At 33.1% G+C, this 14,797-nt stretch overlaps 3 protein-coding genes across 3 annotated transcripts; 1 reads left to right on the forward strand and 2 right to left on the reverse strand.

The window, feature by feature from the left end:
* The first annotated feature begins 6,672 nt into the window (after positions 1-6,672).
* On the forward strand, positions 6,673-8,752 carry LOC106439849 (F-box protein At2g16365-like). The gene is made up of 3 exons (XM_013881383.3): positions 6,673-6,908; positions 7,155-7,753; positions 7,828-8,752. The coding sequence occupies exons 2-3, from the start codon at positions 7,171-7,173 to the stop codon at positions 8,493-8,495; spliced, it is 1,251 nt and encodes a 416-aa protein (XP_013736837.2). The 5' UTR covers positions 6,673-6,908; positions 7,155-7,170; the 3' UTR covers positions 8,496-8,752.
* Positions 8,753-8,768: 16 nt separating this feature from the next.
* LOC106439850 (40S ribosomal protein S25-3) lies at positions 8,769-9,868 on the reverse strand. Its single transcript, XM_048776663.1, has 4 exons — positions 9,639-9,868; positions 9,487-9,561; positions 9,271-9,405; positions 8,769-8,998 (listed from the first exon to the last, which is right to left on the reverse strand). The coding sequence occupies exons 1-4, from the start codon at positions 9,639-9,641 to the stop codon at positions 8,885-8,887; spliced, it is 327 nt and encodes a 108-aa protein (XP_048632620.1). The 5' UTR covers positions 9,642-9,868; the 3' UTR covers positions 8,769-8,884.
* Positions 9,869-10,303: 435 nt separating this feature from the next.
* LOC106442422 (bifunctional dihydrofolate reductase-thymidylate synthase 1-like) lies at positions 10,304-12,887 on the reverse strand. The gene is made up of 7 exons (XM_048776662.1): positions 12,244-12,887; positions 11,753-12,179; positions 11,593-11,658; positions 11,375-11,436; positions 11,236-11,310; positions 10,754-11,150; positions 10,304-10,655 (listed from the first exon to the last, which is right to left on the reverse strand). The coding sequence occupies exons 1-7, from the start codon at positions 12,651-12,653 to the stop codon at positions 10,554-10,556; spliced, it is 1,539 nt and encodes a 512-aa protein (XP_048632619.1). The 5' UTR covers positions 12,654-12,887; the 3' UTR covers positions 10,304-10,553.
* Positions 12,888-14,797: the final 1,910 nt, after the last annotated feature.

Genomic DNA, 14,797 nt, shown 5'->3' on the forward strand with positions numbered 1-14,797 from the left:
TGTCTAGTACATAAACACGATCTAAGGAAAAATGTATTTCATTTCCAAAATCAACGAAATCTTTCTAAAATTTGGTCAAAATCTAGTCTATACTTATTAAAAGGGAAACATTTGTTAAAAAAATCTACTTAAACAAGGTGTGGACCATTTCATATTTTAGTCTAACTATTTAGTCTTAACTTAAATCTTAGCTAATAACTATTTTATATTCAAAAACAAACCTTTTATTGATATGTGCTTTCAATCACCTTTTACATAGTTTGTGGGTCAAAATACTTCTATATAAAACATTTTAATGTTTAGTTATGTTTAATAGGTATATATAATTTAAAATTGTAAGGACTATTGGCCTTTTTTTATATTTTTTCTATGCTCGATTATTTATGAATCTGTAATTTTGAGGTATGGTTGGCTTTGTACTCGGTGTATTTTAAATGACCATTTCTTTATTAGTTAATGTTTATAATTAAAATGTTTGTTAGCGATAGCCGTAATACTAAACTATAGTCTGAAATATTATAAAACCAAACATTTTCAAAAATCTACAATAAATTCATCGACCTCATTTTTTATCCCCTCTACCTAAACCATCACCTTATAGCATCCCAACAGACTTTAAATGAACCATATATTAGATAATCTATTATTTAAATGAGTCCGTGTTTTCATCACAAAATATAACAATTAGTATTTTCATCAAAGCATTTTAACAACTTATGGTTTGGTTTATTATAAACCACATTGCCCTCATATAACCCTAAGCGAGAGTTATCTAAGAGTGTACTATATTCACCAAAACAAAACTACATACAAACTTTAAAAAAACTAATTCATGCCCACCATTACGAAACCACCTGTAAAACCCTTCAAAATGGATAATATGAATAACAATATAATTTATCTTCTTTTTGATATCGTATGATTTTGTAACATAATAATTTACAATATTTTCAAAATATCAATTCACAAATTTTGTATATAATCCTAAGAAAAACCCGCGCTTTTAAAGCGCGGGTCAAAATCCAGTAATATTTTAAATAAATAGACAATAGTTTTGGTTGGTTAATTTTTAGTAAAAGACAAAAATATATTTAATAAAATCTCTAGTTACATCTTAATTTTCAATAACATTTTCTGTAAATTACTTATTAAGTAAATGTTATTTTCAAAATCTGATTTTGTTTTATTAGATTAAAGTTAGTTTACAATAACATCAAAATATGATTGATGTAAATCATTATTAAGGAAAAAATATGTGATATTATCTTTTTACATAACATAAATGCTAAAGGTAAACAGTTTTTAGAAAGTCATCACTATTCCAAAGCCATTACTCAGAATCACCATGATGTTTCCTGGATGGAAGATGCCGTAAATAAACCACATGTCACTTTCAACAATGTAGCCAAAAGTGGGAACACACTAAACTTGGCTTTCTTCTCCTTCCATATCTGAAAAATATTCACCCTGCAAGTTTTGAAAAAGTTTGGATTATCAAATATAAGAATACATCAAATGAGTCATCAAAAATTATTATTCATATTCTCAAACAAAATATTTAATGTTTCTAACTGTCTATTCAAGTTTTTTTATCAATCGATCAAAATTTTTTTTTCAATATATGTGTATATTGTTTCTGATACTAATGATATATTATTGAGGAACTCACATTATTAACTAAAGATGATGTGTGATCAATGTAAATTTGGATTAAGTCTACAATAGAACAATCACACTAATGCAATCACATGTAAATTTGGGATTTGCTATATCTACTTACATATATGAGGTTTTTTCTTTGACTATAAAAATTTGATATATATTTTCAATAGATTCAGTATTTTGTATTCTGAAATTTAAATGTAATTTTATCATCATATTGAGTAAAATTATAATTTTGCTATTTTATAGGCATCCTCTTTCTTGTTTTATGCAAAATTAATTTTTCCTAACTATGTTATATATAATATTTTTATTATTTATTTTTAGATTTTTCTTATATTTTACTTGGATATTGCTTATTTTTAATATATTGTGCTTATTTTATTATTATTTTTTGTGTGAAATTTTCAACAAAAAATAAAAAATAACATTCATAAGTTCTTCCATTAAATTTATAATTTTGTTGAGTACTTTATATGTTACATATTATATTAAAATATTTATTAGAGATTGTGACAATAAGCATGGTCAAGAAATGTGAAATGATTTCATATATACTATTTCATTTATTTTAATGCTAATAATTTTTAGAGAACAATTATTTGTAGTTTTGATATTTGGTATTCTGTGTATTACTTTTAACATTTAATTTTACTATATGTTGAACCAACCAAAATAATCTTACTATATGTTGTAAGACTAAGCTAGAGTATGATCTGTGCCATCGTGGGGATATTGTTTTTGCTTTTATGTATCTTAAATTCTAGTTTAACAATCATTTTTATGTTTTTTTTTTGCTGATATGGTAGTTTAAGAAATAAAAACTTATGTTCATTGTTAGATAATGTTTTTGAAACAAAAACTTGGTTGTCTAACACACTGTATAATTCGATGTTAGATTTCTATAAAGATGTCCTATCTTATAATTATGACTAGAGTTTGACAATAACTCAAACGTGCAGACCCATTATCACAAAATCCTTTTTCAATGAATACTCAATCGTGCAAATCTATGTTGACCATAACTCTTTGAATTCTTGTATCAAAAGTTGTAGAAAAGATCAAGTCGCCACTTTAAATACTTAGAAATAAGTACAAATTCCTTTCCAATGCAAATCTCCGACGAAAAGTTGTCTGGCGTAAAAATTACTTACCACAATAAATATTGTCTTCTAGACATTACAACAAGACTAAATCCATATGTCGATAAAGGATGACTGGCATTCATCAGAACGTGAATCTGCTGCAGCACGACCATTTTGAGTTGTTGACCTTGATGTGCATTACCCAAGATAAATATTCAAATATTTATAGTAAATAAAAATGTAGCATATTGAAATATTTCCACGCTTTTGCATATGATGGATGATTAACTTCTCTATCCGTTTGGATATGTTCGGCATGTCATCTCATCGTTCTAACTGTATCTCATATTGATATAATCTTTTCAACTTATTTGTGATTGGTAAGTATCACATCCTTTGGTATGAGACGAATCGGGTATCCTGGCAATTTTAAAGTATCTGGATCCGGATCCTTATCCGACGGATCCGTAATTTTACTGCTTTTATCCGGATCTGGCTTTGACGGATCCAATATTTTACTATCTGGATCTGGATTCGGCCCTTTCGGATATCCGGATTTTCGAATTGGATCCGGATCGAATCTTGGATCGAATCCGGATCTCGGATAAAAGTCTCATGCCTACCTTCAACCATAACCTTCTCCATATTAAAACCATGTGTAATATTATGGTGTAAATCATCTATTTACTAAATGGTTTTATAAAGTTTCACTATGAGCAAATTTTTGTATTCTTTCACTCTAAACAAAAGATGGCATCTTACTGGTTTTATTCGTGATTAGTGTAATACACACATGGTACAAAAATATCTCTAGACCATTGAGAACCTTGTTCGCCACCCTTTCGTCGGAGTTATACATCCATAACTCGTAGATATTGCCATAGGACGTCATTCTCTATTTGAAATTTTTAAGTTTTTTATGTTTCAATCTTAAGAGAAACTAGGATAAGACCCGCGCCTTGCGCGGGATTAAGTTATTATTTTTATTATATTTTGGAGAATAAAACAATAGTTTAGCTTCATTTGGATTAGGGGTGTTCAATCCGGATATCGGGTTGGTTTCGGTTCGGTTTTTTTCGGTATTTCGGTTAGTAAAATATAACTATTATTCTAAATTCATCTTTACTTTGACTTTAGTCTTTCACGTACTTTTGAAAGATTTCAACTGGACGACTAAATTGATCAGCCAATCTTGTTGCTTTAAATCATTAGTATTTATATATATATATATATATATATATATATATATATATATATATATATATATATATATTTAGTTTGAATATTTATTAAATAAAAATTCATATGCGTTATATTTTATGATCATTTGTAATTTATTATAATAAAAAAAATAATCTATTGATCACAAAATTTTCAGAGTGGGAATATTCAAATTTCTAATAATATATAGACGTTTTGAAAAATTCAAAATATACATATATAAGAAAAAATATAAATGTTTTTATTATATATTTAATGTGATTTTTTAATATCCTTCAATAATATAAATTAAAAAAAAAAAACTAAGATACTAAAATTGTTATCAAATATTTATTATTCATAATAATTAATTTTCATATATACGTTAATCATATTAGGTAATTTCGTAGCTTCTAATTAGGAAAGTGCAAAAAAAATTTGGTAGATTATTATCAATTTGATAGTTAGTTTAATAAAAAATATAATGTAAGTTAAAATAAACCAACCTATTTTTCTAAGAATAGTAGTATATTTTATATAGTCATTTATTAAATGAGAATTATAATCATACAGTTTCTGATCATTCATATCATTTTATAACTGAATATTTAAATCATCGATAACAAAATTTTCAATGTGAAATCTTTAATAAGTTTATAATTTATAAATGTTTTTGAAAATTCATTGAAAGTTTTAATATTAAAAAATATTATGTAATCTTATGGTATATAGTATAATCTATATATATATATATATGTTTTATTATTAAATGATATTTTTTACTCATATGGTTTAAAAATCATGTGTATCTTCTTATAATATTAAATAAAAGTTAATATTAATAAAATTTTATGATCATTTGTAACTTATTATGACTAAAAAATAATCTGTTGATCACAAAATTTTCAGAGTGGAGATCTTCAAATTTCTAATAATTTATAGACGTTTTGAAAAATTCAAATATAAACATATAAGAAAAAATATAAATGTTTTTATTATATATTTAATGTGATTTTTAAATATCTTTTAATAATATAAAATTAAAAAAAAACTAAGATACAAAAATTGTTATGAAATATTTATTATTCATAATAATTAATTTTCACATATACGTTAATCATATTAGGTAATTTCGTAGCTTTTATTTAAGGAAAGTGCAAAACATTTTTTGGTACGTCATTTATCAATTCGATAGTTAGTTTAATAAAAAGTGTAATATAAGTTAAGATGGACCAACCTATTTTTCTAAGAATAGTATATTTTGTATAGTTATTTATTAAATAAGAATTTATAATCATACGGTTCTATGATCATTCATATTGTTTTATAACAAAATATTTAAATCATCGATAACAAAATTTTCAATCTGAAATCTTTAATAAGTTTATAATTTATAAATGTTCTTGAAAATTCATTGAAAGTTTTAATATTAAAATATTTATGTAATCTTATGGTATATAGTGTTTTTAATCTATATATATATATATATTATTTATTTTATTATTAAATGATATCTTTTACTCATATGGTTTTAAAATCATGTGTATCTTCTTATAATAAAAATGTTAAACCATTGATCATTAATTTTTAACATAATAATTTTAATAGTTTTAGTCATTTATTGTCGTTTTTAAAAATTCAAAATATAACATATACGAAAAAATCTAAATTTATTTTTATAGCTAATTTGATTGTTTAATTTATTTTAATAATATAAAATTAAACAAAAAATGATGGAGGAGATATAAATTGTTATCAAATCTTTATTATTAAAATTATTAATTGTCATATATATATATTAGTCATTTATGGTAATTCCGTAGGTTTTATTTAAGGAAAGAAAATATCGTATCATATCATTATATCATATAGTTTGACCAACTTATGTATCTAACAACATATAAAAATCGAATGTGGACCTACTTATTTTTCAATTGAATGTAATTGACTATCTAATTGAGTGCCACCTATGCATTGGGGCCTTTTTTAATTAATACAAAATTGAGGTTATATCTTTTCAAATGTTCTTCAATTAATATATAGGGGATGATATATATATATATATATATATTACATATGAAATTTCATCCTTGATAAGTAGGAAACTACTAATGATTAACAAAGAAAGTATTTTTCAAAACTTCTATATCACCAATGCAATTATATTTTCATCTCAAATTTACTCGTTCATTCGTTGTTATTAAATCGTAAACTTTTGTCGTAAAGAGTCTGTTAATTTAAAAACTCGTTAATTCGCCAATAATGTAACGTAAGATTTTATGGGTTTGTGTTTTTTTTAAGGTTCTTTATAATTTGGTAATAAATTAAAATATAAATTTTTATCTCTGTTATTATTTAAAAGTCGTTTCCAATGATTAACATTCTTTAAAACCTATTTTTATTAGTGATGTGTCTAACTCACACCCAAAAGTTAGCTTAAGAGTGGAGGATTGCCACATCATATATATATATATTGCCCAAGGAACCAACACCCACACACGATGTGGGATGTTAATAATTTTAAGGTGTTCAAAAATCAATAAAAAATAGTATAATCAACTTTCATGCTGCATTTAGATTGTAATTATCATTTTTTGTATCTCAAACATTTGTTAACCAAAGTTTGGTAAACCCGACCGATAGAACAACAAAACAATGTCTAGATATATGCACAGTATAGTACACAGTACTACATTCATTGTTCGGATCTTTATTGTGCGCCATTTGCATTAGACATGGCAGGAAAAGGAACACGTCACTTTTACAATTAAAAATAATTTTCGAAATTTTGTAAAGAATTAGAAAATAATTGTACTCGTAGATGCTATGCGACACTATACGAGGTTTCAACTTCTTGTAGAAATGGATTTGGTGATATTTGCCTTCTCGCTCTGATTCTTTTTCTCTTTCTTTCCTCCTTCATCAAAAAGAAGACAGTTTTTCTCCACGTATTCGTCTCTGGTAACAATCTCAAATCTCTTGCATCGATTTGTTATGTCTTGTCTGAAAGTGAAGCTTGTGTCTTTTTTTTCTTTCTGAGAATTGATTGAAAAATGTGATCTTTAGACCCTTTGTTTGTGTTTAACCATCAAACACTTGTTTTGTTTTTATGAAATTCGAATCAAAATGTGACTTTTTGGGTGAAATCTGGAAGCTTTGATGAGTTTATCCATTGTAATTGAGAAAGAAAGTGACTTTTGCTTGCAGGTGATTTGACAAAGGAATGAGCAAGAAAAAGGAATCTGCTTGGTTAGGTCGTTGGACTCAGTTAGGTAATGAAGTGAAGTTTTATGATCAGAGTAGTGGTAGTGACTCTAAGGAGTTGATTAGGGCTGAAGATAAAGAGGTGTTGCCGTTTCCTATGTTCAAGGTCAATACTACAAAGCTTCAAGCCAAAGACGATGTGGGTTCAAGCTCGAAAGCTATGGCTGCTAATAAAAGAATGCCTTGGATGTATAATGACGATGTTCAAGAAAAGACTACACAGAACCTGCTAGAGTTGATGAGACCAGTGAGGTTTTACGCAACGGTTGATTCGGTTCAGAGAGTTTCTGGAGAGATCAACTTGCCAGAAGAAGATGGTCATCATCCTCAGCTACTGAAGGGCTCCATGAAACTCAAAGGGAAGATTTTTGGTGGGTATCTTGATCTGTTTCCTAATGTAGATCATCACCAGCATAAAGGAGGAGGAGGAGTTAGGCTGGAGTCTCTGGAAAGCTCAAAGGATACCAAAGAAGGGAAGAATGAATCATCTGCGGAGACTGATACCTTGGAAATGGATAAACTTCAGATGATGCATCTCTCTGGTATATAGAAAACTGTGTTATCATTAGCTGCTTGCTCTCTTTATTCTCATTTCTGATTTAATTATTCTTGGCAGGCTCCATTGCTTCTTCCTCAACTAAGGGCAAAGGACGAAAAGGCGATTCGCCCGTTCCTAGGACTGAGATACCTGACATGAATGAAGAACCGCCTCTGGTTATGGATGGAGAGAACTCAGTAGATGGGCATCAGGGAGAAGAAACAAGCAACTCAGCTACTCAAAGCATGAACGTGGACCATTTTCTCTCTAGAGGCTGCAAACGTGTGGGGTTGGAACAAGAACCGGAAGCCAGCAGTAATTGGGTCAAGCGTCTGAAGAGAAACTCCTTTGATTCCAGCGGACATGATGAAACCAAGAGCCTGATGAAGATTGAAGAAGAAGGGAACAACAACAACAACAACCTATTCCTTGAAATCTTGAAGTCAGGTATCAACAATCTCCAACCAAGAAATCAAGAACCTGACACTCCACAAATCAAGGGAGGCGATGACGACGTCACGCTTCAGCACCCATGGATCCAGAGATGGTGCAAGAAGAAGGATACAGATCAACCAGAAGGGGAAGATGTTAGGTTTGAGACAGAGAACCAAAAGGAGATGGAGAAGAAACAGTATCCGAGTATTGCAGCTATGGCACTGATGGGGAAGGCTCTGAGCGGTTTGAACCCGTATGGTCTTAGAAAGACAGACTCTCTCATGGTCTGGAATGCTCGGGATCTTAGGTAGGAAAAACAAAACCACCATCCTGATCCTCCTCGCTATCATTACTACTTAGAGACAGCACCGGAACTAGACATCAGGCTTCAGTTGAATTCGACGATTTTGACAGATCCCAAATCATCAAGTCTACTTAGGAGCGTTGGTCTCGTTATTTCATCAGTTATATATGAATAATAACTTATTTGGATTATAAACAAATCATTTAGCTGCAACACTATTAGACTATGTAATCACATTTCAGTTGTGTTTTATTTTATCTTAAAGACAAAAACTGCACAATTAAAAACTCCATTCTTGAAAATCTTGATTGAAGGGAAAAGATTCAACATCTAAACATCGAGTCAAAGACTTGAGACAAAAGAGAGAGAGGAAACACACAAAATGAAACGAGAAACTTAGTTGTGGGTGGCCCTAGTGTAAATCTGCTGGCTAGAGTGAGTAGAGACCATCCTGATGGTTCCTTTAGCCATCAAATCTCTAATGGCCTTCCTAGCAAGTGACCCATTGATCTGCACAACACCACAAATATGATCATCAGGTCACTTAACACTCTAATCATATGAAAATCAGATCATTTACTCCCCAATAACAAATTTCAAAGCTTTCAGATATAAACAAACTCAAGCTAAGACCATTGACAACTTTATCTAAAAACCCAATCAAGTTAAAGATTAATCAAAGCTCAAAACCCACACCACAAAGAGCTAAACTTTAGAGAGTAAATCAATAAACTTTGGATCTCGTCTGGTGAAAAGTTTGAAACTTTGAGGAGTGGAAATACCCGAAGACGGTCGGAGAGGATGGAAGGAGTGATGAGTTTGAACTTGGGAGCTTCGGAGAGAAGCTTGTCGTAAGTAGCTTGATCGAAGAGAACCATGTTGTTCACCTTTTCCTTTTGCTTTCCCTTGCTCCACTTCTGTTGACATCAATAAAACGAACGTAAGCAAAACAATGCATCAATAAGATGTGATTTTTTTATGGAAAACGAAGAAACGACCTTCTTCTTCTGCTTTCCGCCGCCGGATTTGGCGGGCTTTGAGGACGGTGGTGGAACTTTATCCTTCTTCGGTGCCTGGAATCACCAAAAGAAAAAACATTTAATCAGATCATCATAATACGAAAGCAGATAGATAGAAATGGAGCACACACCATTGAAGAACTTGACTGAACAGAAGAGCGGCGCTACAAGGGGAGGATCTGAAAACACGAAAAACCTAAACCTAAAGAGTGTTTTTTTTGTAAACAGTGAAGAGGAAGTCCTTAATAAAACTCTGCGTTTTAGACTGTTTTGAAAGCCCTAAACAAAAGACAAAAAGGCCTAAAGCTTCTTACTCATTGTCATTTGCGACATACATTTTCAAAGAATGATCAAGTAGAAGAACCCAAGACTTATGTTGGGACTCCTAACTTTAAGCAGTGATTAACTTCTCATTCACTTCTCTACATTCCTTGCTTTCTTTTTCTTATTTAAAACAAAACCTTTAGACTGTCACTCACAAATGATCTTTGGCAACTTCAGGACTTGGAAATTTTTGGATTTGCCAAGGATTTTTAGGCATCTTGAACTTATTATTACTAAGTTTAGGGGAAAATCGCATTTTAAACAATGAAAGTGTCACTTTCTACCACTTTAAACACTGAAGTTTTTTTACTAGTACTTTAAACTTTTAAATAGACGTTTTTTAATTTATAGGCGACATGTACTGTTCATTTTACAGGTAAAATAATCACGTGTCGGTTTCTTTTTTTTTCTTAAAAATAAAAAATAAAATAAAAATACCAAAATGGGATTTTCCTCTAAGTATAGTGAAAAGAAAAACTGAAAAGATGAGGATGGTTAAGATCAGACCAAAGTAGTTCAGAACAGAAAAGAAACTCGCATCAAGAAAAAGAGTAACCCCCCTAAATCGCTTTAGAACCCTGTGTGGAAGTTCCAACACATACATGTATTCCAACACATACATGTATCAGACTATCAGTGAAAAAGAGTTATCACCACACAAGGGTCATTCATCCCAATTCAATCTTACATTTTACATCAACACACTTAAGAGATGGGGCAAACTAAACCGCCATTTTCATCTCTATTTTCTTGTGAGGTTCATAACCAATGAGGTCAAAGTCATCTGCTACAAAAGAGTCAATGTCTTTCTTCTCAGCGTTTATCTTCAAAACATGCAGTATCCAAAACAAAAAAAACACATTGAATATAGATAAACATGTCTTCATTCCTCAACCATCATTTGTTATTATTGGTAACTTACAGGAAAAGGTTTTGGTGGGTTCTGAAGCTGCTCTTGAAGAGGCCTCACGTGAGTTCGATACACATGAGCATCCCCAATGACATGGACAAAATCACCAGGGACAAGATCACACACATGAGCTAGCATGCAAGTAAGAAGAGAGTAGGAAGCAATGTTAAACGGCACACCAAGGCTCATATCCGCTGAACGCTGATACATCTGGCATGAGAGCTCCCCTTCCGCCACATAGAACTGCGCAAACATGTGGCACGGAGGCAGCGCCATCAGCTTGAGGTCAGAAGGGTTCCAAGCAGATAATATGATACGCCGATCATCAGGATTGTTCTTGATCTTGTCGATTACGTCTGCGAGCTGATCAAAGCCTTGGCTAGTGTAATCAGCATGCATATCTGTGTACCTGTTAAAAAACGAGAGAAATATCTTTTCATCCAAACAGAGAAGAAGAAAATCCAAGAGAAGAGATGCATAGAGATGTTACTGACTTGGCGCCAAAGTGTCTCCATTGAAATCCATAAACACGTCCAAGGTCGCCTTCCTCTCTCTCACTCAGACCAATACTGAAATTAAGTGGCAATGTATCAGCAAGAAGCTTTAATTTCATGAAACGGTTTAACATCTTACCCATCAAGATACTCTCTTGACGCATTCCCATCCCATATATGAATGCCTTTTCCCTGAAGGACCTGCCAATGCATAGAGTCGCCTCTCATAACTACTATAAAATCAAATAACAAACAACTTAGCATCTAGATGCAAATACTAATTCATTTGCATAGTTTAAAGCACAGTAGAGATGGTTTAGCTCAACCATGGTGATAAAACATCTTTCTCTTTTTTACCTTTGCATTAGTTGAGCCACTTATAAACCATAGAAGCTCCTCAACAACACCTCTCCAAAACACTCTCTAAACACAAGATGCAACCAAATTGCGTTAATAAGAGATATAGTGCCACTCAAGATATGACAGAAGACCAAAGCCTTCGAAAGTGAGCATATACCTTTGTTGTAAGAAGTGGAAAGCTTCTGCGCAAATTGAACTTCATCTGTGTTCCAAATTTCGACAATGTACCAGTCCCTGTCCTATCATTCTTCACGTTACCATTTGAGATAATATCACCAACCATATTCAAATACCGAAACTCCTCATGCTGATCAAAAACCATCTTGGGAAGAAACGAAAACCTCTTCCCATTAAACTGAAGAGGAGACTGTTGTGACCCGTTAGAGGATGACTCATCAGCAGAACTCTTCACACGGACAAAACTGGTGAAGCGAAACCGAAGTCCATTTTCAGTAACAGGAACAGACGAACACCAAGGCTGATAAACACAAGCGTCAACCTCAGGTATAAACGTATCACATTCAATACTTGTATCAATCTCAGTCAAATGAATAGCATCGCAACTAGGCATGTTCAATGCTTCCCTACAAACAAACACAACAATCAACAATAAGATAAAGGAATTTTAAAAAGGTTTAACTCATATACCTCAATATATCACCACCTCCTATGACAAACACTCTCTCAATAGACAAACAATACGGCGGAGCAGCTAGGAGATGAAGAGCAGAGTCTACACTACTGCAAGTGACAACATTCTCAGTGTTGGCTATGTCAAACCCACCGGAACGAGTTAGAACAACGTTGAGGCGACCGGGAAGGGGCCTGTGCTTGGTGGGGATAGCTTCCCAAGTCTTTCTACCCATCACAACAGCGTTTTTCTTGGTCGGATCGGATGTTGTTTGAGTGATGTCCTTGAAGAACTTGAGATCAGTGGGGAGGTTCCACGGCAATTTGCCGTCTTTGCCGATACCCATTTGTTTGGTTGCAGCTACAACGACTTGGTAAGTCCTCTGAGGGTCTGGAGTTATAGCATCGGCATTGAGAGTAGTTGTCATGGTGAAAAATCAAGACTTTGTAGTTTAAGACAGCAGAGGCTGAGACAATGGAACACAGATTGAGATTCATATGATGTAATAACTATCGAAAGAATCGAACTTTCAGCCTTAATTGCAAAGAAAACGAATACTGAGACTATCACTGACCGATTTAAAGGCGAAAGGAAGAATCTTTGGCGGATTGCTTGGGGGTATTCTGTGACAGGAATTATGGTTAATTCCGGTTTGGATATTTCATTTATGCATTTTGGTTTAGCTTTCTGGTTTAGCTTTGGTTTAGTAAACACTATATGTAAACGTTTACCCATTTGGGAATAATCAATCAAACATTAAAACAATCTTCTTAAACCCTAACTCTCTCTATCATCATGTTCATCATCATTCACCATTGAATCTCTGTTCTTCGGGATGATCCTTCTTCCTTCGTGGTCGTCCTCTAGGCTTTGATTCTCTGATCTCCGGGTTCTCGGTGAACCTCTGGATTGGGTTTATCTATCATTACTTGTTTTCCTGTCTCAATGGTATCAGAGCCTTACGGTTCTCGGACAATAGCTGCGATGGAGGCTCCATCGTTCAACTACAAACCCAAAGCAAGAAAAAGCAAGACCCTTCTGAAGTATTCCTGTGAAGAAATCGAAGAGAGGATGTCAAATGGGTTGTGTATCTTTTGTGAAGAACGAGACACGCCTGGTCATCATGATTTGAAGCACAAAGGGGTGAAGATTCTCATGATCGAAAGTGACGACCAACCTGTCGTGACTGAAAGCGACCACAAACCCATGGTTGAAGAAAGCTTGGCCGACTCTGATGAACTTGTTATTGAAACTGTGATGAAGCCAGATTCTTTCTCTGAATCGTTGGAGGGTTTGACTTCAGATTTACAGGTTGTTTATGCTGCAGATCCAAAAGAAGCTCAAAACAAAAGTGTTGCAGAAGAAAACATGAGTTTCTCTCTTGGGAATAACATCGAACACATGGTGGGCAAGAAATCTCAAGTGGCTGATCACGTATGGGAACCAGGTGGGCTTATTGCCAAGCCAACTTCATGGAACTGCTTAGACAAGTACCTACCCACACGAAACCTTCTTAGAAATGGTTTGGAGATGTTCATTCAATCGGCAGAAACTAAGTCGGTGAATGAGAGGAAGAGCTTCAAGGTACTTTCTGATCTTAGTCTTGAAACATGGATTAGGCTAGCAACCAATGTTTGTAAGTATCAGAAACTGATGTCACTGCTTGTTAAAGAGTCAAGACGTGTATGGGAGCGTGGAGGATTAAAAGCTACGTTTGCTCTTGCGATCTTAACGCCTCCGTTTGATATTAGCTTTGATGATATGGTTATACAAGAGATGAGGAAATCATGTGGTCTGACAGTTGTAGGCTCTGCATCTATAAGCATGATGAGATGGCTTCACATGATAGAGTTGGTTTGTTCAGTGATGATAAAGCTTGATGAGAAGAGTTCACTGAAAAATCTAGAGAAGTTCAGGTCATTGGAGAAGGCAGCGTCAGACGTTAACTCGTTACTGAACGTTCCGGAACCAGTTATGCCTTGCAGTAGGCCACAGCTAGTTTTAGGCTTGAGACAGCTTACTCTTGCTGATATAAAGTTCCACTTGAAGCACAAATGGAGATCTAGGCTATTGGAATCGTTTTCATGCCTGGAAATCACTACGGATCACATTGTGCTCTTCCCAAGTTGTTGCATGAATGCATATTCAGTTCGGGAGCAGGAGACTAAGTCTGGATATCCAGTTTATCAAGAGAATCATGCACACTGTAGCTGTGAGACTATGCTGAAGCAGTGTTTTTTGCAAATTTTGTCTCAACAGAATAAACAGGAAACAAGAAAGCTTTCATTCTCAGATAGCGCTACAACAGACTCGGGTCATCCTTTGCTTAACAACTTTAAGAGTGTACTTGCTCATTCCAACAAAGAGCTGTCACAAGTTCGAGTACAACATGATCAGAAGCTGAGCTTAGCAACCCGGATGTTCAAATGCTCTCCTTCTATATGTGGTGGAGAAATAAATACTGTGACAGTTGTGATCTTGTTAAGGTTGAAGGGTTGGTGTTAAGGCACATGATGCAAGAATATTTTCTTAGTGCTTCTGTCTGGAGTCTATTAACAAAACAGAGCCGAC

This window comes from Brassica napus, chromosome A3 (assembly GCF_020379485.1).
Source record: "Brassica napus cultivar Da-Ae chromosome A3, Da-Ae, whole genome shotgun sequence".
Taxonomy (NCBI): domain Eukaryota; kingdom Viridiplantae; phylum Streptophyta; class Magnoliopsida; order Brassicales; family Brassicaceae; genus Brassica; species Brassica napus.

Coding starts and splice junctions, on each gene's coding strand:
- LOC106439850 (XM_048776663.1), bottom strand. Junction 9,406..9,486: donor GCGGAAAGCAGAAGAAGAAG/GTCGTTTCTTCG, acceptor TGATGTCAACAG/AAGTGGAGCAAGGGAAAGCA. Junction 8,999..9,270: donor TCCTCTCCGACCGTCTTCGG/GTATTTCCACTC, acceptor GGTGTTGTGCAG/ATCAATGGGTCACTTGCTAG.
- LOC106439849 (XM_013881383.3), top strand. CDS start 7,171: ATGAGCAAGAAAAAGGAATCTGCTTGGTTAGGTCGTTGGACTCAGTTA. Junction 7,754..7,827: donor TCAGATGATGCATCTCTCTG/GTATATAGAAAA, acceptor TATTCTTGGCAG/GCTCCATTGCTTCTTCCTCA.
- LOC106442422 (XM_048776662.1), bottom strand. CDS start 12,653: ATGACAACTACTCTCAATGCCGATGCTATAACTCCAGACCCTCAGAGG. Junction 11,437..11,592: donor GTGGCTCAACTAATGCAAAG/GTAAAAAAGAGA, acceptor ATGCATTGGCAG/GTCCTTCAGGGAAAAGGCAT. Junction 10,656..10,753: donor ACCCACCAAAACCTTTTCCT/GTAAGTTACCAA, acceptor CATGTTTTGAAG/ATAAACGCTGAGAAGAAAGA.